At 45.6% G+C, this 23,461-nt stretch overlaps 1 protein-coding gene across 4 annotated transcripts in view; it reads right to left on the bottom strand.

Annotated features, from left to right (window-relative positions):
- The window catches only part of HNF1B (HNF1 homeobox B), a 61,469-nt gene extending 47,645 nt beyond the window's left edge, over positions 1 to 13,824 (bottom strand). For 2 of the 4 annotated variants that reach the window (XM_023553486.2, XM_003414562.4), the window contains exons 1-4: positions 13,481 to 13,824; positions 8,608 to 8,807; positions 3,270 to 3,456; positions 182 to 417 (exon numbers count right to left, since the gene is read on the bottom strand). In XM_023553486.2, coding sequence (XP_023409254.1) covers positions 182 to 417; positions 3,270 to 3,456; positions 8,608 to 8,807; positions 13,481 to 13,824 — 967 coding nt within the window. Of the gene's footprint in view, positions 1 to 181; positions 418 to 3,269; positions 3,535 to 8,607; positions 8,808 to 13,480 lie in introns of all 4 variants that reach the window. The other 2 variants (XM_064271389.1, XM_003414563.4) reach the window with 1 other exon arrangement.
- Between the last annotated feature and the right edge of the window lie 9,637 nt (positions 13,825 to 23,461).

Here is a 23,461-nt window from a genome sequence, read left to right on the forward strand (position 1 = left end):
GGAAGAAACCTGAAAAAAGCCATGTTCTTTTTTCATGAGAATAATCTTGCAATGGGAAAAGACCAGCCCTAGTACCATCCCAAAGCATTTACTCCTGTGAAAATTCTTGGGCCAGGTGAGACCTGCAGGAAAAACCAGGGTGGTCCACTTGCCAAGGCAGTGAAGCCCAGACCCTGCTTACCTGACAGCTTGTTTGGAGGAGAGGCACTGGATTGGTGGTGGGGGGAGCCATGGGAGAGCAGAGGGTTCAGGCTGTGTGTCTGGTTGGAACTATAGGCATCCATGGCCAGCTTCTGCCGGAAGGCCTCCTCCTTCCTGCGGTTTGCAAACCAGTTGTAGACACGGACCTCAGTGACTAGGTTGGAGCCCAAACCATGAGCTTTGGATGGGGAGACGCCTCTCTGCAAACATTCTGCCCTGGGAATAGATAGAGGGGAGATGGTGAGTGAGGGTGACCAAGGGGGCTTGCCAGTGCTTGGCCCCAAACACAAAATCATAGTGGTCTTGGTTAGGAATGTGAGGAAGCTGAGGATACAGTGGGAGGCTGGGAAAAATCCTGTCCTGAGAAAAAGTAAATCCATCTAATTATCTGATGATGATAGCTTGAGTGGGCCCTGAACACAGGTACGAGGCAAGCGATGCTGCTCTGGAAGTCAGGGGTGTAGGCCTCTGGTGTGGCTCCTGATGAGAAGAGAGCAAGCTGGGGCCAGGCAATTAGGGGAAAGAACAGGGCCTAATTAAGGCATGTGAGGGCCCTAAACACTGATAATCTGCAGTGCCCCTCCTCTGCTTACTTACGCATTCGAACGGGATATATGAGTTATATATATGCATATATATGTGTGTGTGTGTCTTAGCTATCCATCGTGTAACTTCTTTTTAAATGTGGTTATATTATTAGCAACTGAACACAAAAGTGGTGTGTACCATTTTAGTGGAATGAAATTAACTGGATTATAAAATTTTCAGTGGATGCGAGGTACTAAGATTTTTACTATATACTGTATTTTTACGCAAATAACGTGCACCTTCTGCATTTGTTTGCCGGCTGCACCTTGCCCCCGTGAGGCACCCTCACAAGCACTGCCATGCCAATCCTCTTCCACACATTGCTGTTAAAAAAAAAAACATAACATAGTGTGTTTACAAAAACACCTCGAGGGAGTAGGGCACGGCAGGCAAACAAACAGAGAAGGTACACATTATTTGCATAAAAATACCGTACCCCATTTTCTACAAGAAGAATATTCTACAACAAAGAAAATGAATGAGTGAACTTAGCTGTTTCAACAGTGTAAAATTCTATTGACCTCCCACAATGAAAAATTGACAATCCCTGGTTTTGCTTTAAACAGCTTATACTTCAATTTTGATGTGCAAGAACATAGCCTCATGTTTGTATCATGGCAAAGAGCATGGCTGGCCCTCCTGGCTGGAGTTGCTGGATCAGCAGATGTCCATGTACAAAATGGTTCTCTCCAAATGGATTAGAGACCTGTTATCTATTAATGTAATCCATCTTTGCCCGGTAACCGCTTATGTTGGATTTAGTTGCATATTGGGTGAGTGTAGCCACAGTTAGACTTGACAGCCCACCCCCACCTCTTGTTTATTAGAAAGAAACAGTATACTTCCAAGAGGCTCACCAAGATAAGGAGTTTCAATTACACGGGAGGGGACTGTAGGAGACAGATGTCAATGAAGGTGTTGAAGTGGTAGGGGCCTCATAGCTTAAACAACTTTGTGCGTGGGCACCTTTGTGACCCTGCGTGAACTTTATTTCTAGCTGGCATATTCTTAAGCATTGGAGCTGGTACCAGTTTCACTTAGTGCCCTGCCAGTTCCCTTCCACTGTCCTGTCTGCTTGGCATCTATGGGTCTTTGCTTTGGACAACTTGTGCCCCTGTTTTGTTGATGCCCTAAGCACATGCTTACCTTGCTTATTGAGTAATTTGTCCCTGGGAAAGGTCCAGACTGGGCCTCCTGACTGACGCCTCCTTGTTTTGCCATTCTTCCCACCTCATCAAAAGCAAAATCCTTTGCTGGCTCTGCCTAAGTCCCTTCAAAGCACTCTGAAAGGCTTGGACACAGATGTGCAAGGGAAGCCAGATTTCTTAAGCACACCCCGGGAGTCTCCTCTAAAAGGCTAGCTGGGTGGGGTTTTATCAGTGGTGACAAAACCCCAAATCCAGGTGTGAGAGATTTCTTAGACACCACTGGATGCTGAGGGGCTTCTCATTAGCAGGGAGAACAGAAACACAGACTAAGACCTCTGTGGCCCACCAAGGCTGATTCTTCTTCCTCCCCACTTCCTGCCCTGACTTGCCTGGTCTTATCCTTCTGCATCTGAAGATGACCCAGCTCAGAGACAGAGAAAGAGCCCACAGGTCTTGGCCAAAGAAAAGAGTAGATTTTAGAGTCAATATCAGAGTCAGGGAGGAGGGGGCAGGAATGAAGCAAAAAGCCTTCCTGAGGGTTTCCAATCATTTTCTTTGAAATTACATGTAATTAAGATACAAAAAGAACTCTTTTGAGCCAGGGTGGGCAGAGTGGACTGAAAAGATCTGACAAATTCTTACTATCCTGCCAAGTTTCCTTTTGTACTAATGGGTGCAAGACAATTGGGGGAGGCCAGAGCCAGAGTCTGTGGCTAAGGGATAGTTTTGCCCTGGCGTGTATGGGGTCACCTAATTCTCACTTCACTTGTATCATATCTTAGACCAGCATTCTCCAGAGTACCTTCTTTAGAATAATAATTCCATGGGTATTATTAGTATGTATTCTACAGAAAAAGGATTCCATGGTTAACAACCAAGTCAGCAAAGTTATGTGGGTTTCTTTACTGCAGGACTTCTCAGAGCCTTTAATGTATGTCATGATTTCCTAAGAGGAAGTGCGTATACGGCATTTCTTAAACTTATTTAATATATTAAAACTAGGGTTCTGCGATACACACTTAAGGAAACCCTGATTTATCCACATGGTGGTGCAAAGAGTTATTGTGCTTGGCTGCTGACTGAAAGGTTGGAGGTATGAGTCTACACAGAGGTGCCTCAGAAGAAAGTCTTGGCAATCTACTTCTGAAAACTCAGCCATTGAAAACCTCACGGAGCACAGTGCCACATGGGGTTGCCATGAGTCAAAATCTACTTGACGGCAACTGGTCACTGGTTATTTGGATGACCAGTATCTCAGTATCCCAGGACTAGGGGTGGGTCTGTGGTCTATGTGCTCGCCTGACCACTTGAATGAGCTGCTGGTGGTGTTACCTGTTGCACTCCTCCACTAAGGCCTCCCTCTCTTCCTTGCTGGGGTTCTTTTGCCGGTCGTAGGCCTGGTACAAGATTTGCTGGGATGCGGGCCCCCATTTGAACCGGTTGCGGCGCATCTTCTTGTTGGTAGGCTCAGAGCAGGCGTCATCGGACTGCCCAGGCCCCTGGCTCTGTTGACTGAACTCTGGAAAGAGAAACAGCAGCTGATCCTGACTGCTTTTGTCTGTCATATTTCCAGAACTCTGGACTGTCTGGTTGAATTCTGAAAAGAGAAAGGAGTAGATTTGATAGGGTCTGTAGCTTTCACGCAGCAGATAGACAGACGGACAAAGACACCTTTATTCCTCTCTCCTAAATTTTATAAGCTGCCATTATTGCATGGGGGGCTACAGAGATGAGTCCCTATGACAGGGCCCTCACTGCCCTCCTTAGTTTACTCCACCAAAGCCACCGCTCTCCTTTCTTTAAAAGAGCTCAAACACAGACAACCATTGTTTTAAGGGCAATTTATTTTTTTGTTGGCTCACTGGCCCTCAGCCATAAAGCAACACTCTGAATCCTGAACTCTTGTATTTTGATGTCGAGAGGATGAGCTCAATGAAGTTTTAGATCTATATGCGCTTAGGTAAAATATTCAGAGACTTTAAAAAGTTCTGCCTACCCCACCTCTCTCTTCACATATTCTGGCTATTCACATTATGTAGGAGCCCTGGTTGCACAGTGATTAAGGCGCTCAGCTGCTTTGAACCCCCAGCTGCTCTGAGAGAGAAATGTGGCAGTCTGCCTCCGTAAAGATTACAGCCTTGGAAATCCTATGAGGCAGTTCTACTCTGTCTTATAGAGTCACTATGAGTTGGAATTGACCAGACGGTGGTGGGTTTGGTTTGGCTTTATCCATATTGTAACGGTGGGTTCTTTAAGAAAACCCCAAACCTTTGAATACTGATTTGAAATAAATATAACTAGAGCTTTGTATTAGAAAGACGGTTAAGTGACTTGCCCCAAAGAAAAGATGCTCTTTAGATCACAAATAATTTCAAAGGCGGTGGTATGTGTGTGTGTCCAAAGGTGCTGGTGTGTGTGTGTGTCCAGGGACCAATTTATGAAGGCAGCAGTCCAAGAGGAAAAGGTCTTACAGACCTGCCTACAGATATGAAATATAGCAAGTACAGAAGACCGTAGTCATGGGGCATTTTTAGAAATGGTATTTAATGAGTTGGAGAAGGATAAATGTAGATGGAATGATCCTCCCTGTCTGTCTAATTCCCAGGGCCCAGACATATTGTGACCCTCAGTACATTTTTGTTGAATGAATAAAGAAAACCAGCAGCTCAGGCTAGTGGTGAGACCTCCTTACCCTATGTGGTTTAAATGAGATTAAGTATTTGCTCATAGAAGAAGAGAGCTTTATTGTCTTCTCCCTCACATCTGCATGAAGGAGGGGTTCATCAGGGCTGATTAATTCCATTTTACAGATGGGTAAACATAGAGGCCAAGCACCTGCTGAGCAAGGACACCTAATATATTCATTTCTCATATTCTGGACCTTGATGTTTTTCTTTTTTGGTTCCTGGAGGCACTCCTGCAGGTCTTAGAGCCTTGAAGGTCACAACTTCCAGTCACACTGAGCCCTGGGGTAATAAGTCTGGACATGCTATTATTGACAAATGCTGCCTTTCCTGTTTCTTTGGACAGCTGGAATCCAAAATCCTTGAGGTTTCATAAGTCGGGGCACTACCGAATGCTTGAATCCCCTCTACGACACCCCACCAAGTGGTCCTTCAGTCTACATAACTCCAGCAATGGGGAACTTACTACTCATCCAAGGATCCATTTCCATTTTGGTCTATCACTAGGAAGCAGTGGGCTTCTAATCAGCCTGGACTTAGGATCCCAGCTGCAGGTGGTGTTAGGCTTTGTTTAATTAACCAGTTGCTGATTGGCCAAGTTAATGAATAGTCTCCTGGGTAGATGGACTGAGCTTGTCACTGGGGCGTTTGTTTTGGGACCCATCCACTTCGGATGATTCTTAGGCTACCTTAGGACTTTACTTTCACTGGTGTCCAACAACTCCTTTAGATACCTGAGTTGCTGTCAGATATACTCACAAGAAGTCACAGACTCAATGGGATAGTATAGGACCCCAGCCAAGTTGTTTAATTTCTGGGTCATCAGCTTCCCCACCTGTGCATGTTACTGGCTAAAAACCTGAGGAACATGAAATAGTCTTTTAGAACATCTAACTTTAGTTCTACTCTGTCCTATAGGGTCGCTATGAGTCGGAATCAACTAGACGGCACTGGGTTTTGTTTTTTTTAACTTTAGTCAGGATGATGATGATGGAGATAACTCAAATTCCTACAGAGGTTATACTTTTCAAATTGCTGTCACGCCTCTTATTTGTTCTTCAGCTCTATAAGTGCAGTTACTATAGGGACAATCTAATGGGGATAAAGAAGTTTCTTGCTCAGTGAGGGTCTGTCTTAGTGTCTCTGCCTCTGGCTTTGTGTGGCCCTGTGGAATTACTATGACTAATATCCAAAGCCAGTATTGATAATCCAAGCACTTGAGATCAATTGACGATTTTCATTTGATGTGGACAGATTTAATAACTGTTAACATTCATTGAACCATTTCTATAGTTAGGTCTTATGCAAAGTCCTTAAAATGTATCCCTTCATCTCCAATTCTCACAACATTTCCATGTGAGAAGTATTATTATCTTCATTTTACAGATGAAGAAATTGAGGTTCAGACTGGTTAAGTGACTTGCCCCAAGTTGTGTGGACTTGAGGCAGGAGCCAGGCTGTGAACCCAGCCTACAGACTTTAAAGCCCCTAGCCACCAGCCAATGTATCAACTCTCACTAAAAACCAAAACCAAATAATACAGCCACAAAACTCTCAGATCTGACTTATGTGGAAATAACAAAACCAACTCCTGAAGCTTTGTGGTGGATGTAAGACACACTCATAGCTGCCCCACAGTGTGGGGGCTGCCTTTGTCTCTCCGTTGCCCACTGGGGAGCAGCAGCCTGAAACCCAGAATATGCCAGGATCAGCCAGACTGGCTTGCCTTCAGGCTCTACCCATCTTACGGATTTGGCCCCAGCCTCTCTCAATTTTTGAAGAATTAGACATCTGTATGCCCTCCAACCACCACCAACTTCCCTCCACTTCCTTTCAGAGTATTCAGGAGAAGAGAAAATGTTCATTGCCCATAAAAATTAACTTGGGCAAGTTGGCTCCAGCTGCCTCCTAATAGGCTTGGGAGCAAGCTTGGACAAGGAGATTCTGCGTGTGTAGAAGGGTCCATGAATACTGCCATTTTTTTTTTTCAGGAAAATGTGCAATTCTATATCATCTTTTTTTTCTTCTCTCCCCTCTCTTCTTATGCCCACCCCATTCACTTGAGTTACTCTTTTATTTCTCCCACTTCCTAATTTTTTATCCTATGCATATTTGTCTTGTGTTTATCCTTCAAGCCTTGCTTCAAATGTCACCTTCTCTAGGAAGCCCTCTGTCATTTCTCCAGGAAATTTAACAATTCCTCTGCTGCCCCTTGTTTATGCCTGTATAACAGCTCTTAGCAATCATCACTATTAAACATCTCTCCCTCTTTAGGTTGTAAAGTTGTAAGTCCCTAGACTTGTGCATCACAAGGCTGAGCACAATTTTTTTTTTTAATTTCCTAGCACAACTCTTGCCACATAATAGGTGTTCACATATTTACAGAATGATGGTTCTTAAAATTTATGTCTCAAGTGACTTTAAAACAATAACAACAACAACAAAAAAAACTTTCCAGGACTGCCATAAATTTTTGTAGAATGTCTCATCTCAAGCATCTTGAAAAAATTTCTGGGACTTTTGTATTTTTAGAAGCTCCCAGATTGGCTTTCCAGCCTCCTTCTCCTTTCTGAGGGAAGTCTCATTGAACATAGAGACGCAGCTCAGACTGTAGATGTCTTGTAAGACTTGGATTGTGTTGAGGGAAGGTCCCAAGGATTCTCTGGCTTTTGGGGACTGCAGCTCCTGAGAATTTTCTTGGAATTTTCAGGAACTACAGAGAATTGCTTCATGTCAGGAACACATTTTAAAAGAGCCAGTCACCATGGGTAGAGGGTAAACCCATGCTTTAAAAGGTGCCTCTGCACCTAGGCAGCAAACAGCTCTCACTTTGCTTCTTACTCCTAATCTATCCATTTAATGCTTCCAGGAAACAACCACAATATGAGATGAACACCTAAAACCTTTCCTTCCACCATGAAGGCCTTTCTAGCCCGCAGACATTGAGACATCTGAATATTGAAACAATCACTTCAGAGCAACGTGTGACAGTGAACAAGTGTGAATTTAAAAAACTGACCAACTAGCTGGAGGAAAAAACTCAGCCCAGAAAGTGGTGAAGACTAACATCTTAACAAAGACAGAGAAACCCAGGCCTAATTTTAGAGGATAGTGTGTGGGGAGATTGAAAACTGATATTAAAAATTTCCAAGGAAAAGGACCAGATGGAAATAACTGAAGTGTCGAGTAAAAGTCTACTTTGCTAAAATAAAAACGATATGTCATTCAAACGCAGTTCAAACTTCCCCACACTTTCAAAATCTCTCAGTGTAATTGTGTGGAAGAAATCTTGGGACAGAAAGGAAATTTTGGGGTGGGAGTGGAAATGATAGGACTCGGTTGGCTAGAGTTCCCAATGTAGACATCTTTACTTGCCCTGCCTTAGCTAGAAGCAGCTTCTTCATTAGTAGGATCACCAGCTGAGGTCCCAAAACTACCAATTTTGGTGAATGTGAATAAGTCCCTTAAATTATTTCAGGACTCAGTCCCCCCCACCCTTCCCCCCAAAATAACACAGGGACAGGTTCTGAATATATCTATGCAAACACCCTATATTTCTTACACTTTCTTGAGGGAAGGAAAATAACAGTAATAGTGATCTGCTATGAAATGTGTTCTTTGGAAACTCTGACCTGTAGTCTTGTATCAAGGGGATATACTTAGCCTACTTTGGGGAAGGTATCTCACTCTCTTACCTACTTGGTTTCAAAGAGAAGCAGGGACCAAAAAATTCAAGGTACATTGTACACATTCAGTGCTTGTCAAAGCAACTGGCTGGGTAGCAAAGGATAGTGAGAGAGGAAATACGAGCCAGTCCATTGTACAGCAACCATGAAGACCAAATCCACCTGCCAGCTTTCTTGTATTCATCAAGTGCTCAAGCAGTAGGCCTTCCCGATGAAGGGGAAACTGAAGCAGCCCACAGGGATCAGAATTAGGCCAAAGGTCACTCCAGGTTGAGGCAGAGGCAGGATTAAAACACTTACGTCTGAGGATCTCCCGCTGCTTTCTGACGTACCAGGTGTACAGTGCAGCGCGCTTCTGGGTCTTCATAGGGGTGCCCTTATTGAGATGCTGGGAGAGGTGCGACTGGTTCAGGCCCGTGACATCGACCACCTCCCTCTGGGGGATGTTGTGTTGCTGCATGTAGCCCTTGATCATTTTGGCAGCCCTCCAAGGGTCCTCGCTAGACAGACAAGCGTATGGTTAGGATGCTGGTGGGCAATGTCCAGAGGGAAATATTTTCTTTCTAGGGGTTTTACCTAAAGTCTGTGCAAAACTCTAATCTTCACCCATTTCTCCACTTGTCCTAGTTACATCCTTGGGAGGGGTATGAGGCCAGAATGGAACCTAAATAGAAAAGGAGGTAAAGGCCTCTGTACTCTATCCCTTTCTTCTGAGGTTAGGAAGGAAAAGATAAAGATGACTTCCCATCTTCAGGAGTGGGAGGGCACTGCCAGTACCTGCTCTCTTGTTGTTTTATTTTTCTTTCCTTCATTTTCCCAGAATGTGAGAAATTTAAAGGCAAGAGGCCCATTGGAAAGTGGGGATGCCATTAGCTTGGGGCTGGGCTGATCATGCAATGACATGGGCAGGGGGTTTGGGGGCTTGGTAGCATCAGTTTTTAAGTTCACCTAATTTTTTAAAATTTTAATTTAATTTTTTAAAATTTCAGACTAGACCTCTATCACCTTATTTTTCTTCTGAATGGGTGCCCCGGTTTCTTATCAATAAAATGGTGGTAAAACATGTGTTTACCTCCTCAGAAGTAAAAAGGATTTCTTAGTCAAATATTAAATAACTTCCAGAGTTGTAGAAAAGTTCTAAGAAATACAAGACCTTCCTCTCTGGAACTGAGGAATCAATCATACCATGCGGTTAGGCAAATGAAGTTGTTTTTTTTTTTCCCTAATATTATTCACAGCCCTATCTCCCAAATAAAACCCAATGGTGCAAATAACCTTAATTTCTAGAGAAGATATTAACAATCCCATATACCTTGCTTTTCTGTATTCTTACATTTCTAGTCTGTCTATTCTGATATAGGGTAAGGGTATCTGGAAATCAATGTTTCTCATAAGTTGCAAGCTTGGGGCAGGAACATAGTTACATTTTTCATTTCTCAAAAACCCAGGTGTGCAAAAAGCTTTTTAAGAGCAACGTATTGGTGCCTCGCTTAGAAAAAAGTTTGGATTTTATTTATCTAAACTGTTTTTCAACTTTGCCAATATCTTTTTTTTTTTTTTTTTTGCTTATTGAATGGGAGACTTAAAAATAAGATATTATTTAAAACAAGAAATTAAGACAATAATGCACCGTACAAACAAAATATTAAAGAAGCAATACATCCACATGCACTATTTAATGCAGCTACATATTTAATTTACAGAAGCTAACATCCCTCTAGTGTATGCTGATGTGTATATTAGCCTGACAGCAGAAAAATAAAGGGAAGCACTAATTTCGGGTGAAGCAATAAAAAATGGTGTAAGGCAGAAGCCAAAACAGATACTGTGTTGCAATGTAATAACCAATTTATTTCTACATGCTATCTATACTTTGTCAAATAAAATTAACTTTGCCTAATGAATAAATAAAAAAGCCCATTAACTAGACTGAGATATTTTGTAAGCATTTGAGTAGTTGTGATTATTGAAGCAAGCCTTTGATATTAAATTCAGGAGAACGCGAGCTTTGATTAACAGTTTTTGAGGAACGCAAACTTTTAGTATTAATTATATGTAAATTAATAAGGAATTTCTTAAGTATTCACAAAGGTACTGACACATAATATATAATAATGACGTAACAACAAAAACAACAAAAAGAGAAAATGTGTTACGGTTTCAAGCTTGGAAAGTGACCTTGAATAAGAGAAAAATTATGTAATAAGCATTTTGGACATATCAATTTAAATATCAGAGATCATTTTAAAACTAACTCGTGGAGAATTTTTCCACAGGTATTTCTAGGGTGGAAAAACACTTCGAACAAATTCGAACAGTCGCTTCAAAAGGGAGAAGAAGTGTCTGGATTTTAAAAGTTAATATTGCTTTTATTATTATTATTATTGCTTTAACAGATTTCTTGGCTATTTTTGTTTTGTTTTAAATTTCTTTACCTGTGTTAATTTTGTGTGTTCAGGAAACCTAATGAAATAGTGTAATGTTTTAAGTGAGAAGCGTTTTGTGGAAAGAGTGCTAAATTAGCTCAACAATTGGGAAGGTTAAAAACAAAACAAAAACAAAAACAAAATCTCAGGAAAATCCTATAAACTATAGTAAAACCTTTAAGCTATCTGGCCCCAGAATTCACATGTATTCACGGAGAAGAGCTCGGAGAACTGGCAGTCTTTTTTTTTTTTTTAATTTGAAAATACAGCAATTTTCATGGGTTTCCAACCAGGACAAATACACGGATCTCCAGAGGCGCGCGCGGCCATTGTGTTCAGAGCGCAGGTGTCAATCGCCCGACCTCGGCGCCCGCATTGTCCGCCCAGCAAGGTCCTTTTCAAACAATAACTTTGCTGTCCACGAGCAGAAAAGCCCTCGACCCTACCGCAATTCGCCGCGCGTTCGTTAAGAAGGCTCAACTCCGGCTTCTCTGAAAGCAGCTAACTTTCCAAACGCCAACATGCCCGAGCCCTAGAAGCCGGCGAGCAAGGCCGGGAGTTGGTAACCGGGAAGCGTGCACTCCCCGGCTTTCTTTTCTTTATCTTCTAGGATTTATAAAGAACGTCCAGGCGCTCCAAAAAAGTGGCTTTCCCTTTTCTTTTCTTTTTGCTTTAGGGGAACAAGGTGGACAAAAAAGAGACTGCGTGTGCTGGCGCTTGGGAGCCGACTGTGCAGTGACCTGGGAACCGCTAACACTTTCTTGAAAAATTACTTTAATAAAGTCGGACCACTCCCGGGGGGGTGGGGGAGGGGAGGCGCACCCGTTCGGAAAAGGAAGAAAAGCCTCGGAGTCTGTCCTACGTCCCCACCCTCCCCCTCCGCCCTGCTGGAGCTGAGGGGCTTTGCACAGGGAACAGGGCTGAGGTCCCGGGTCCTCCCCGCCGGACCTGGCTCTCTCTGGCGGCCCTCGGACTCCGCTGGCGGCTCCGGCGCTCGGACAGCCCGGGTCAGACGGCGGGCGGCACCTGGGCCTGGCTGGCGCGCCCCGCGCACGATGCGTGTGCGCTGGGAGCGGCTAGCAGCCCCGCGTCCGAGTTTGGATTTCCTTCCCCCTCTAAGCCTAGTTTACAACTTCACCAATGAATAACCCGCTGCTCTTTTCAACCTAATCACTGCTCTTTGTGTATCTTTCTGTTGATGATTTATAGAAATAAATTAATAACACCCCAACTCCACGTGCTGTAGTTTATGTTACATCTCTGCTGCTACCAGCCCGGCGCGGGGCTGGGTGTAGAGGGGCGCCCTAGGTCCCATCGGGCTTCCCGGATCCTCCGAGCACCGGGCCAAAAAAGCAGGCGCCGTGGCTAGCGAAAGGGTCTAGGCCCGCTGGCCCCCGATGGAAGGCAACGGGAGCTCGGGTAGTCGGCCAGGCCCGGGTCAGCCTTCAGGCTGCGCTGGTGCCTCAGTCGCTCCAAGGGACTCGTCTTCCGATCCCTCTCAACCTCCGGGACTCACACTTTTCCTGCGCCCTAACGCCCGCCAGGGAGAAATCGCCACCACGCCGGGGAAAGGCGAAGAAAAAAAATCTCAAAACGAATTGCAGCAAAATACTTCAAAAAATAAATAAAGTCCCCCCCCCCCCCACCATGCACCGACTGAAGGGCAAGCCGTAGGGCCCCCGGAGCGCAAATTCAAACGCAAGGTCATACCCCACCCCAAACTGCAGCTGCGGGCGTGCGGCTGAGGCCGCCAGCGTCCCGGGAGCGACTTGGGTCTTGGCAGTTGCCTCGAGACCGAGGCGCTGGAGAGTCCGAGGCCACGCGAGCGGCTCGGTCCTAAAGCCGAGTGGCCGGGAGCGACGTGTGGTCTAAGGGAACCGCTCTGCTCCTTGGATAATTAGTAACTAGCTGTCAAAGCCCTGGACCGTCTGGGGAGGTCCAGCAAACGATCCTGGAACTGAGATAGGCGGCCAGCCTGCCTGAATTCCCCGGGGAACGCCAGAATGTCGGCGGCGAGATCGCCAAGTGCCCTCCTTTCTCAGGTTGAGACCAAACTCGCTGAGACCCGGGCTCTTGGCCGCAATTGCCCCACGTTGGCTTAAATGCGTGCTTTCTTTTGCCCCGCGTGGGCCCAATCATCCTACATCAAGCATTTCCCTTTGCAAATGTAAACCGGCTTTGGGATAATCCAGGGACCTTGCACCGGCGCAGCTAGCGCGGGTGCCCACCAGAGAACCGCCTCTGAGATCCTGGCCCTGAGTGCCGCCAATCCCCCAGCAAGAAACGAAAGAACGCTGCGCCCGAGGCTGGCCTTCTTTTTCCCGGACCCAAGAGGTGGCAACCAGGATAAATGAGTGGCCTGGGGCTTGTAGCAGGCCCGAGCATCTGGGACTGGGGAAAACACCGCTGTCTTGGCACCCATCGGCACCTCCAGTCTCGTGGGCAAACCTCTAGGCAAAGGGCTTCGCAGCGGCCGGTTCTCCCGGCCAAACCCCAGCCAGCCTGGAGGATCCCTCGGGTCCCGGCGCTGGGCCTAGGTTTGGGGAGAGAAAGCCTCGGGGTCCCGGAGTCGTTTGGTTGAGAAACTGGGAGGGGTCCGGGTGTTGGGAGAGAAGCGGAGCGCCCCCCGGGGGACTTTTCTGGTGGGAAACAGGCTGGCGAAAGTGGTTGAGCGCTGTGTCGCTCAGGCACAGGGCCCAAGGTGCAGAGGTCTCAGGCGCACACCTCTAGCCTCGCTCGGTGCCTACCTGAGCATCCGGTCCACCTCGGCCCGCTGCTCCGCCGCCTCCTCGGTGTTGAGCGCCTGTAGCTCCTTGAGGATGGGAGGGGTGTCATAGTCGTCCCCGTCCTCAGAGCCCTCGTCCCCAGACAGGCGGCCCTTGGCGTGGCCGTTGGTGAGAGTGTGGAAGACCGGCTTGGTGTCTGGCTCGGCCCCGCTCCCGGGGGACAAGGGCAGCGTCTCCAGCTTCACCCCAAAACTCGGGGATGGCAGCAACTCCTCCAAGGCCTGGACCAGCACCTCCTTGGTGACCCCGGAGCTCAGCAGGGCGCTCAGGAGTTCTTGCTGGAGCGACGTGAGCTTGGACACCATTTTCCAAGGACGGGGGTAAAAAGGGGGTGAGGGGGTGGGTGGGTGCGAGAGAGGAGGGTGGAGGGGGAGTTTCACCAGCGAACCCCAAGTCCGGGAGCCCCCCAACCCTTCAGCCTCCAGACACCTGTTACTCTCCGGGGCCCGGAGTCTCCTCCAGAGGAGTCAGAAAACTTCTACCTTGCCATGATCGCCACCATTAGGCCATATAAGATATGCAAATTAGTGGGAAGGGCCCGGCTTTCGGCAAGATGCAAATGGTGGTGGGGAGGGGGGAAAACCGAGAGAGAGGGAGAGCACGAGGGGCAGACACTGGGAGCCGAGGCCCCGGGCCGAGCGGGGCTTGCCAGGATCCATTGTAATCACGCTGGGGGGCTAAAGCTCTTCTTCTCCTGATTCTGTTTATCAGCCAAAGTTTAGCTGACCTTTGGACTTGTTAAGCAAGTAGCTTGCAGCCTAGTGTGGAAGGCGCCAGGGCTTTTCCACCGGCTGCAGATTCGGCCTTAGTCCCGAGAGATGAAGAAACTGCGCTCCGGGGGTTCAGGTGAGAACTAGAGGAAGTTGAGGTGCTCTTGAAATAAGGGGGTGAGGGAGGAGGTGAAGAGTAGAGAGACTCTTTAAGGCGTTCCAGCCGACGCAGGCGGTGGGCCAGGAGAACAGCCGGGCGGAGGAGAAACTGACAGCTTGAGGATGGGCGCAGAGAGTTGGAGGAAGTGGGGTGATGTTGAGCGGGGTGAATAAATGGTAGATTGGAGGGACCCCATTTATTTCTACTTCGGTTACCGCTGCTCAGGCCCGAGGCCCTCACCTGCCGGGTTGGGCGGTTTGGATTTGCAGAACTTCCGGCACCAAGAGCGTAGGTGAGGGGAAAGGGTCGGGAGGACCCTTGAAGGAGGGGCCAACTAATTTATGGTCAGAGGGAGTAGCCAAAGTTGAGCTCCCCAGCAGCGGGGCTGCACCATCGCCCAGCCTGGCCAAGCCGCGGGGGAGGTGGACGCTTGGGCAGCGCTCTCCTGTCTAAACAAGGGATATCAAAGCGCCTCCGCTTTGGGAGCAAAACTGGGATTATCGGGCCTCCCTTCTAGCAGTGAAAGCAAAGCTCGGCCCGCCGCTGGATGGATGGAGCCGACTGATTTCTGGTTTGTTCGCAGCTCCTGGACACACGCGGTTCGGGGCGGAGGACGCGCTTTGCAGACGCGAAGTCACACGAGGCTGGAGTCGTGAACACCCAAGTTGGGCAGACGCAGGCAAAATCGCTGAGCGAAAGTTTTTTTTTTTTCCCCCCACCTCGGGCTCGGTGTGGGTTTTTCAGCACCAGCGAACTTTCGCCCGCATCTCCCCTCCCCGCGGAAGGGAACGGAAGGCAGAGTGAGGCGCACCCAAGTCTACAGGCTGGGACCTGACCCGCAGAAGAACAGAGGAAGGGTCTTATTGGGATACATCTCTCACAGATCCCTACGTCCTAGGACAGAGGACTACTCCTTTGCCTGTCTGAGCCTCAGTTTCATCATCTGTGAAACGGGGATGCTACAGATACCTCTAGTGCAGGGAGGTTGTATACATGTTGAATGAGACCACGCGTGAAACCTGTGGTCTCATGGTAGTGTTCACACTTTCCAGTCTGGGAGGGCAGAAACCCCAGTAGTAAAATCTAGCCACCGCCCCCTCTACCCTTCCACCCCCACCAAACTTAGTGTTCTCGGAGTCAAGGAGATACAGCCTTTAAAAGCTGGTAGTAGCACTCGGGTTGAAGGAACTGAGAGGCTAGGGACACAAATTCAGAATCAGCTGGGAATTTGCAAAGGAATTTCTAAGCAAGTTCTCCGACTTCTCCTACTTTCAAAAGATAATTAGGAGGAAGCTGAGGTCGGGCTGGGGGTAGAAAGGGATTTCTGGCTAGAGGCGGAAGGGCCTGCACTCTCATTTGCTGAGTTTAGGAACAAATCTTTCAGGTGTATGAATGCTGAAACCCCAGATGTGATTGGTTCCATCCTAGCTGCTGAGGAGTTAGGCTGCCTCTTTTAAATACTGGGCCTGCTACTGGTGCCTGGGCCACCTGCCAGCTGAGAACCTCAAAGAATTGTGGTGGTTGTATGCATGGAGACCTAGGAAAGGTTAACACCACTCTGTCTTTCTTCCCCTGAGAAAGAGATAATAAGTTCGTGGAAACGAGGGCCCTTCATTTCACTTTATTGTTTTTGAGTTTGTTGTGACATATGGCAGGTCCTTGCCCTTCACAGTTCTGCCCAATGAAAAAATTTCCCTGGCTACCCAGCTCCCCTCAACAACGATAATGAAGTGTTCAGAGTATATGTCCCTGGAGATCAATCTCTTTCCTTGTCGCTCACTTGCTATCATGATAGAAGCACTCAAGTGTAATAAAGACCAGTTTCTGTGTTTAGCTGGGAAAGCCCATTAAAAAATCAGCAATCACTTCCCTTTTAACAACAAAGCTTTAATTTGTAGTTCCAACTGCTGTGCTGCCTAGTCTGACTCCTAAGCCTCTTTATCTTTCAAAATTTAGGTGTCAGCAAACCCATTTCTCCCCCATCCCCAGACAACTATGTGAACTTAGAAGAAGTTTCACAGAAAGAATAAGGAAAACTTCCTGTGAGTATCCCGGTAACCTGGCCATTCATATCCAGCAAATTTTCGCAACCCTCCTGTCCAAATGTAGTTTGTATATGCCACCTGGTACACTGTGGGTTCTCACCAAGTACCCACAACAGTGCGTCTGGGAACAGATTCAATACCCATCTCTTCACATGGAAGTTTAAGAAGAAAAGTAGGCCAGCAGATAGTGCTGGTTATATGTCATAAAGCAGATTAAGGTGTGTGTCATAAATGCTAAATAAATGAGTTATCTAATAAACCCCTTTGTTAAACTTCCCCCAAATAGAGGAAGAAATAGTACAGTTAAAATAATCTTAATTTATCCTTCATCTAGGATAAGTTGGTGATGAACTAATATAGTTAGGCCCATTTTAAAGGTGGGGAAATAAGACATAGGACAGTTTAAGGAGGTTGCTTGGAGCTGCTGGAGTAAATTAATGGAAGGGCTGGGATTGGAGCTCAGAACTTTTGAGCAGGGCTTTAGAATGAGAAAAGACTTTGGCCTGTCTTTCCAACCCCAAGAAAGGCCTCCAGCTTTTGTTGCTTTGGGAGATGGGATATTGAAAGGCGGATTCTATCAGGGCAAGGTAGAGGAGACAGAGCAGAGAATAGAGGGCAGACCTGAGAGTAAAACAGACCTGAGTTTGAGTCTGAGATCTGCTTAACCAGCTTTGTGAACTTGGGCATGTTATGTAATCTTTCTGAGCCTCAGTTTCCTTATGTGGAAAATAATAATAATGCTCTACTCTGTTTTTGTGAAGATTAAATGTGTTACTTACCTGCAGGTTTCTGGAGTATGGCAGGCTCTCCTATGTTTAGAAAGAAGAAGCACATCATGAAAAGGGTACAAGGAAGTGCAGACACTGAACTCTGCAGGCTCTTAGATTGCCGGCTTATTTTTAGGAGGAATTGAATTTGAAGAGACCATAGTAAGTTCTTCTACTCAAGTGGAAAATCTGCAGCTTAAATCCAAGCTTTTCTATGAGGAATGCAGTCCCTGGAGTAAAATAACTTAAAATCCCACTTGGCTCATCATTCTATGAAGGTTTTCCAAGAACCATCTTGGTAATTTCACAGAATGGCATATATGGCTCCTGTGGACTCACCTCCCCTGTAACTTCGCAGCATAACTGAGATCTTTTTCCTGCTCTTGTAGCACACAGCTGTCCCCTCACTTTCCATGGTTGTTCTTCTTTGGTTACAGCAGGGAGAGATTAGTGTTCCCTGTCCTTTCCAAGGCTTTCCCATTGATTGGACAGAGTGTCTAGAAGGACTCAAAATGAAATTATCTCTAAAGTAAAACATAAATACTACCCTACCCTGGCCTGAAGGAGGTCAGGGTGGGTCTTACTGTTAGAGAGCAGTGTTGCAGCCTGGAAAACGTCCTAAGGGTCAGGAGCCTAAGGTTCTACTTCCAGATATAACGCTCCTTCCTGGACGACTCTTCAGCTTCCCAAAGGCTTTGATAAGCACCTTCTTTGGGCCTCTGATCCCACCTTTGAAAATGGCCAGTTGGGGATGACCATTTAAGTTCCCTAACATTTCTATGATTTGAAATTCCTAAGATATCTTAAATTACTGGGGTGCCCACTTTCAGGCCTTTGGGTAGATGCTCCAAGAGCTCAGGCCAGACCCCTGTGTGGTGGTAAACATAGGATTTTTGACTAGCCCACAAATAAATACATCATAGACAGTAAGCTTCATGAGGTCAGGGACCTTCTCATGTCTTACTCTTCAGTGCCTAGAGCAGTGCCTGATACATAGTAGATGTTCAATAAAAATACTTGTTAAGTGAATGAGTAAGCGATCATTTCTGCATAATGCCTTTACGGATAATTTTTGTTTCTGTATTTGTACATCTCAGTTTTTACAAGTTGTCAGTAATGAGGTTACATTTTAAAAATAAATACCTTTTCCAGGTACAAAAGAATACATACTGCATGATTCCATTTACATGAAGTTAAAAAGCAGGGAAAACTAATCCATGGTGATAGAGGTCAGAGTCGATGTTATCTTTTAGGATATATTTGGAAAGGGCATGAAGGAGCTTTCTGGGGCATTGGAAATGTTTTATATCTTGGTCAGGATAGTGGCTACTTCATCAGGCCATACACTTAGAATTTGTGCATGTTGCTATATGTAAGTTATAACTTAGTATAAAGTAAATTAAGTTAATAAACAATTCCAAAGTAGAAGTCACCTCTCTACTCAGCCCTGTGTCCAGTGTATGACCCTCCAGATTCTCTTTTATCCACCATGTATAGTTTATCATCATTAAAATTTATAGAATAGTATATTCCAGAGTTCAGCAAACTTTTTCTATAAAGGACCAAATAGTATTTTAGACTTGTGGCACATATATCTCTGTCACAACTACTCAACTCTGCTGTTACAGACAGTACATAAATGAATGTGTGGCTATGTTCCAATAAGACTTCGTTTATAAAAACAATTGGCCAGCTGGATTTGGCCCATGGGCCATAGTTTGTCAACCCCAGGATAATTTATACGGGTAGAAACCCATAGACCTGAAAGGCACCATAGAGATCATCGCACTTAACTTCTTTCTCTTCTGGATGAGGAAAAAGACTCAGGGGGAAGTGATCCCAGGTACAGCACAGTACAGTAGGGAAACCCTAACTTTGGAGTCAGAGACATCAGCTGCTTGCTGGGCGTTATAAGAATGTATAGGTGTGAGTCTGGGGCAAGTTACTTGATTTCTTTGAGCCTTTATATTATTGTCATATGTAAAGGTGATAGTAATGGAATTTATGCCTCATAGGGTTGTTAGAAACATTAGATGAGGTAACACAGGAAAAATGCCTTGTATGGGGACTGGCACAGCAGGGCTTGGTTTCCAGTCCAGGGCTTGCCTAATCATAGCACATGGCTCAGGGATTCCTTCCTCCCTCCCTCCGTCTCTTCCTTCACTTCTCCCATTTAAATGTATAGGTTCTGTTTTAAGTTCACTAACACTTCCAAGTGCCTACTATGTGCAAAGCCTCTTGGGGAGAGCTGTGAGAGAAATGAATGGCTATGGCAAAATCTCAGGTCCCACCAATCTTAACCATCATCTTCCTTTCTAGAAGTCCCAGCTCTGTGATTTCATTTCCAAATCATGCTGCTATCATAAGATCCTTGCCAGGGAAACTACTAAAGGGTAGACGAGGTTTCTTTCATTTTGATTCAGCAACCCCTCCTGCTGGGTCATTTTTAGAAAAAAGATGTTCCCAGTACTTGTAAAAGATTAAATAAAAGACCAGTGACCTAGTATGATATTAAACTAATAAATACTACACCTAGCACAGAGAGGCTTCACTCTGCAACAATAATCTATTCTTCTTTCTTCTACTACAACACCCATCAAAAGAGATTGGCAGTGGGCCCAGCACACAGTGGCGCTCCATAAATGTTTATTGAATAAACAATATGGGCCAGGCTATGGTGTCTAGACTAAAGCAGTAACTTTTACTAAAATTTCTTCAGATGTGTTTTCAGGTTTATATTCATATGAGTGTTAGTGAAGTGCCCTTGCTACACCCTTCTCTTTTTTTTTCTCCCACAAACCTATGAGGTACACATTATCGCCCCCATTTTATTGTTGAGGAAGTCGAGGCTCTGGGAGGGTAAGGATTGGCCCAAGGACCCCAAAATGGCTGAGGGGTGGAACCTTGGACTTGAACTACAGACCTTCTAATTCTGTGTTAAGTACCTCACTTCTGGCTCTTCCACACCTTCCAAGCCCTCTACCCACCCAAATAGAGGGGGGAGCACACAGAATTTCCCTGCACAGCCTCAGTGCAGAGAAAAATCTTGTAATTGCCTTAGAGAGCGAGATCAAATTCTTTCCCCTCTAAGGAGCTGTCTGGCACGTAAAGAACTATAGTATTTGTACAATATGCTCTGATATGCAAACAGCTTTCTCACTTCATTTGATCCTCAAAATAACTCTGCAAAGAAGGCAAGGCAGGGATTATTATCCACATTTTACAGGTGAGAAGACTGAGGGTCGGACAGGAAAAATGACCCCTGAAATTGCCATAAGCACTATCTTCCGATCTAAGCCTTCTGAAACTAGACTTCAGTATTTTCTCCACTTCATCGTGTTTGTGTAATGACAAGGTTAACAAAAAGTGCTGCCCATGAACAGGTGCAACGCCTAAGAATAAGACATAATAATACCTCCATTTCCACTCCTGATGTCAAGCTTGAGTAATGGAAAAACACTTTTTTCCCATTAAAGCATACCAAGGAAGTCTTTGGGTACAGTCTATGAGTTAGGAACCTCTATCCAGTTGATGCTGCCCTGTACGCCGCCCTCCCCTCCCCCCAACAAGCACATACATCTCCTCTCCTCAGATCCTAGAGTCCCCAGTTGTATGGCGGGACCAGGCATCACCCTGTGTCGGGTCAGGAGTGCTGCCTCATGACATACACCTTGGCCATGAGAGTGACCACTTGGCTTAATGCTAAGGAACGACCAAGGTATTATTTTCATGTCCTGCTAGCTAGACACAGACCCTGCTCCCAGACCTGGGGGTGAAAGCTGTGCAGGGCTGAGTCAATGCAGCAAACATTTATTGAGCATCCACTATGTGCTGAGCACTGCGGTAGGTGTCTGACACTGTTGGGATGAACAAGATTCAATTGCTGTCCTAAAGGGGTTTATTATATACTTACCTCTGTTGTTAGGTGAATGGAGTAGATTTCACAAAAAGCACTGTATCTTACATAAAATATCACGTTTAATCTTCATAGCAACCCTAATAATTTCTATTTTTAGTTTTCTCAACTGAGGCTCAGAGACCTTGTGAGTTGCTCAGAGAGCTTGTGGTTACTCACGCTGAGTCAAGATTCAAACCCAGATCTGTCTGGCTTCAAACATCCTTCTACACCAGCAAAGAGGCAGGTGCTGTAGGGGAATCAGCATGGGCCTTAGAGTCAGACTGATAAGGATTTGGAACCTGTCTCTGCTGTTTCCTAGATGTAACTTTGGTCAAGTTGCCACTAAGAACCTCAGTTTCCTCATCTGTAAAAGGTAGGACAATAATTCCTCCTATGAAGAAATTATCAGGAAAGATAATATATGTAAACCACCTGGCACAATTAACAAAGAGAAGCAAATGTTGATAATAATAGAGGGGCCAGCAAAGTTCTGTGGGGCTCAGAGACCTTGAAATGTGAGTGGGATTTTGACACCAAGGAAAAGTCAGAGAATATTCCAGGCAAAAAGAAGAGCGGAGCAAAGACTTGAAGACATCAAAGTAGATGATGAGGTGATGGGGGTGGAGGGCAGGCTGGGCTGTTTGGACTATGGAAGGATGTTGCAAGTGTTGAAGCTGGAGAGTAAAGACAGGACTGATTAGAAGCAAACACTGGATGCCAGCCCATGTTTAAACTTCTCACCTTAGGCAATGAGAAGTCTCTGAAAGTTTTCAAGATGGGGCCTGCCATTATTAACTTGTTTTTTAGAATGCTCATAACAAGATTAACAGTAGTAGTAACTACTAATTGAGTGCCTACATCACTGTGCTGAGTGATTTACACCGTTTACACTGCCTGGACCAGGCAGCGTTTCATTCTGTTTTACATAGGGTCGTTATGAGTCAGAACCGACTTGATGGCACCTAACAACAACATCTCATTTAATCCTCATAGTCAACCAAAGCTACTCTCATCATCTCCATTTTACAGATAAAAGAAAATGAGCGAAGTGCTTAAATATGAGGACTCTGGAACCAAAATGCAGGATTCAGATTTTGGATTCACACCTCATTAACGGTGTACCATGGGCAAGTCACTAAATCTCTCTATACTTCAGTGTTCATCCTCTAAATGGTGATAGAAATAGTTCCTGCTGAACAGGGAGGTTCTAAGGGATAAATGAGTAACATAAAGTGCTTAGAAAATACATCGTCAATAAGCTCTTAATCATTCTTTTTTTTTTTAATCAAGGTAAAATACACCATAAAGATAAAATTTACCATTAGTGACACATTTAGTACGTTCACAGCGTTGTGCAACCATCATTACTGTCTAGTTCCAGAACGTTTTCATCCCTCCAAAAGGCTTAAAACATCCTATAACCCTATAACCATTAAGCAGTCACACCCTATTCCTTCTTCCCCTCCCCTCAGCCTGGGGCAACCACTAATCTACTTTCTACCTCTTGTTTTTGTTAGTCGCTCTCAAGTCAGTTCTGACTGATGGTGACCCCATGAGTGCAGAGTAGAACTTCTCCATAGGCTTTTCAGAGCTATGATATTTCAGAAGCAGATTGCCAGGGCTGTCTTCCAAGGTGCCTGGGTGGGTGGGTTTGAACAAACCTTTTGGCTGGTAGTGGAGTGCTTAACCATTTGTGCTGTTGTCTCTTCTGGATTTTACATATAAGAGGAATCATGTAATATATGACCGTCTGTGTCTGGCTTCTTTCACTTAGCATAATGTTTCCAAATGTTCATCTATGTTGTAGTATGTATCAGTACTTCATCCCTTTTTATGGCTGAATAATATTCCATTATATGGACATACCATAGTTTCTTTATCCATCAATAATTAGCTAGAGAGAAAATTGCCTCGTGGGTATTCTGTGGGACTCTTCCGTGAGACTTTGCCCTTATCCCTGTAAGAGGTGAGTGCAAGTCTGTAGGGGGGCAGGTGCAGAAGGGATGGAAACCAGGGCATGGGTGAGGGTTGCTGTGAAAGAAGACTCTTCACAGGCTCTGGTGGGCTCCCCTCCCAGAGCCTCAGGAGGCGTGAGGTATAGTGCATCCACAGACCAGGAGGAGGCCAGAAGTTCAGCAACTCACCTGAAGCCTCAGTGGAGCAATGGGAATGTTCAGAAATAATCTTCACTAGGTTTCATGGTGCTAAGACCCAGCCCCTTTCACCCAACGCTTTCACTGCAAGCCATCTCCGGAGTGACCCCTACAGCACCTTGCTAATTTCCACTTCTGCATCTTTGCGTCTTTGCACCTGCCATTTCCTCCACCTAGAAGAGCTCTTTCTAGCCAAACCAGATTCCACA

The sequence above is a fragment of the Loxodonta africana genome, chromosome 18 (genome assembly GCF_030014295.1).
Source record: "Loxodonta africana isolate mLoxAfr1 chromosome 18, mLoxAfr1.hap2, whole genome shotgun sequence".
NCBI classification, from domain to species: domain Eukaryota; kingdom Metazoa; phylum Chordata; class Mammalia; order Proboscidea; family Elephantidae; genus Loxodonta; species Loxodonta africana.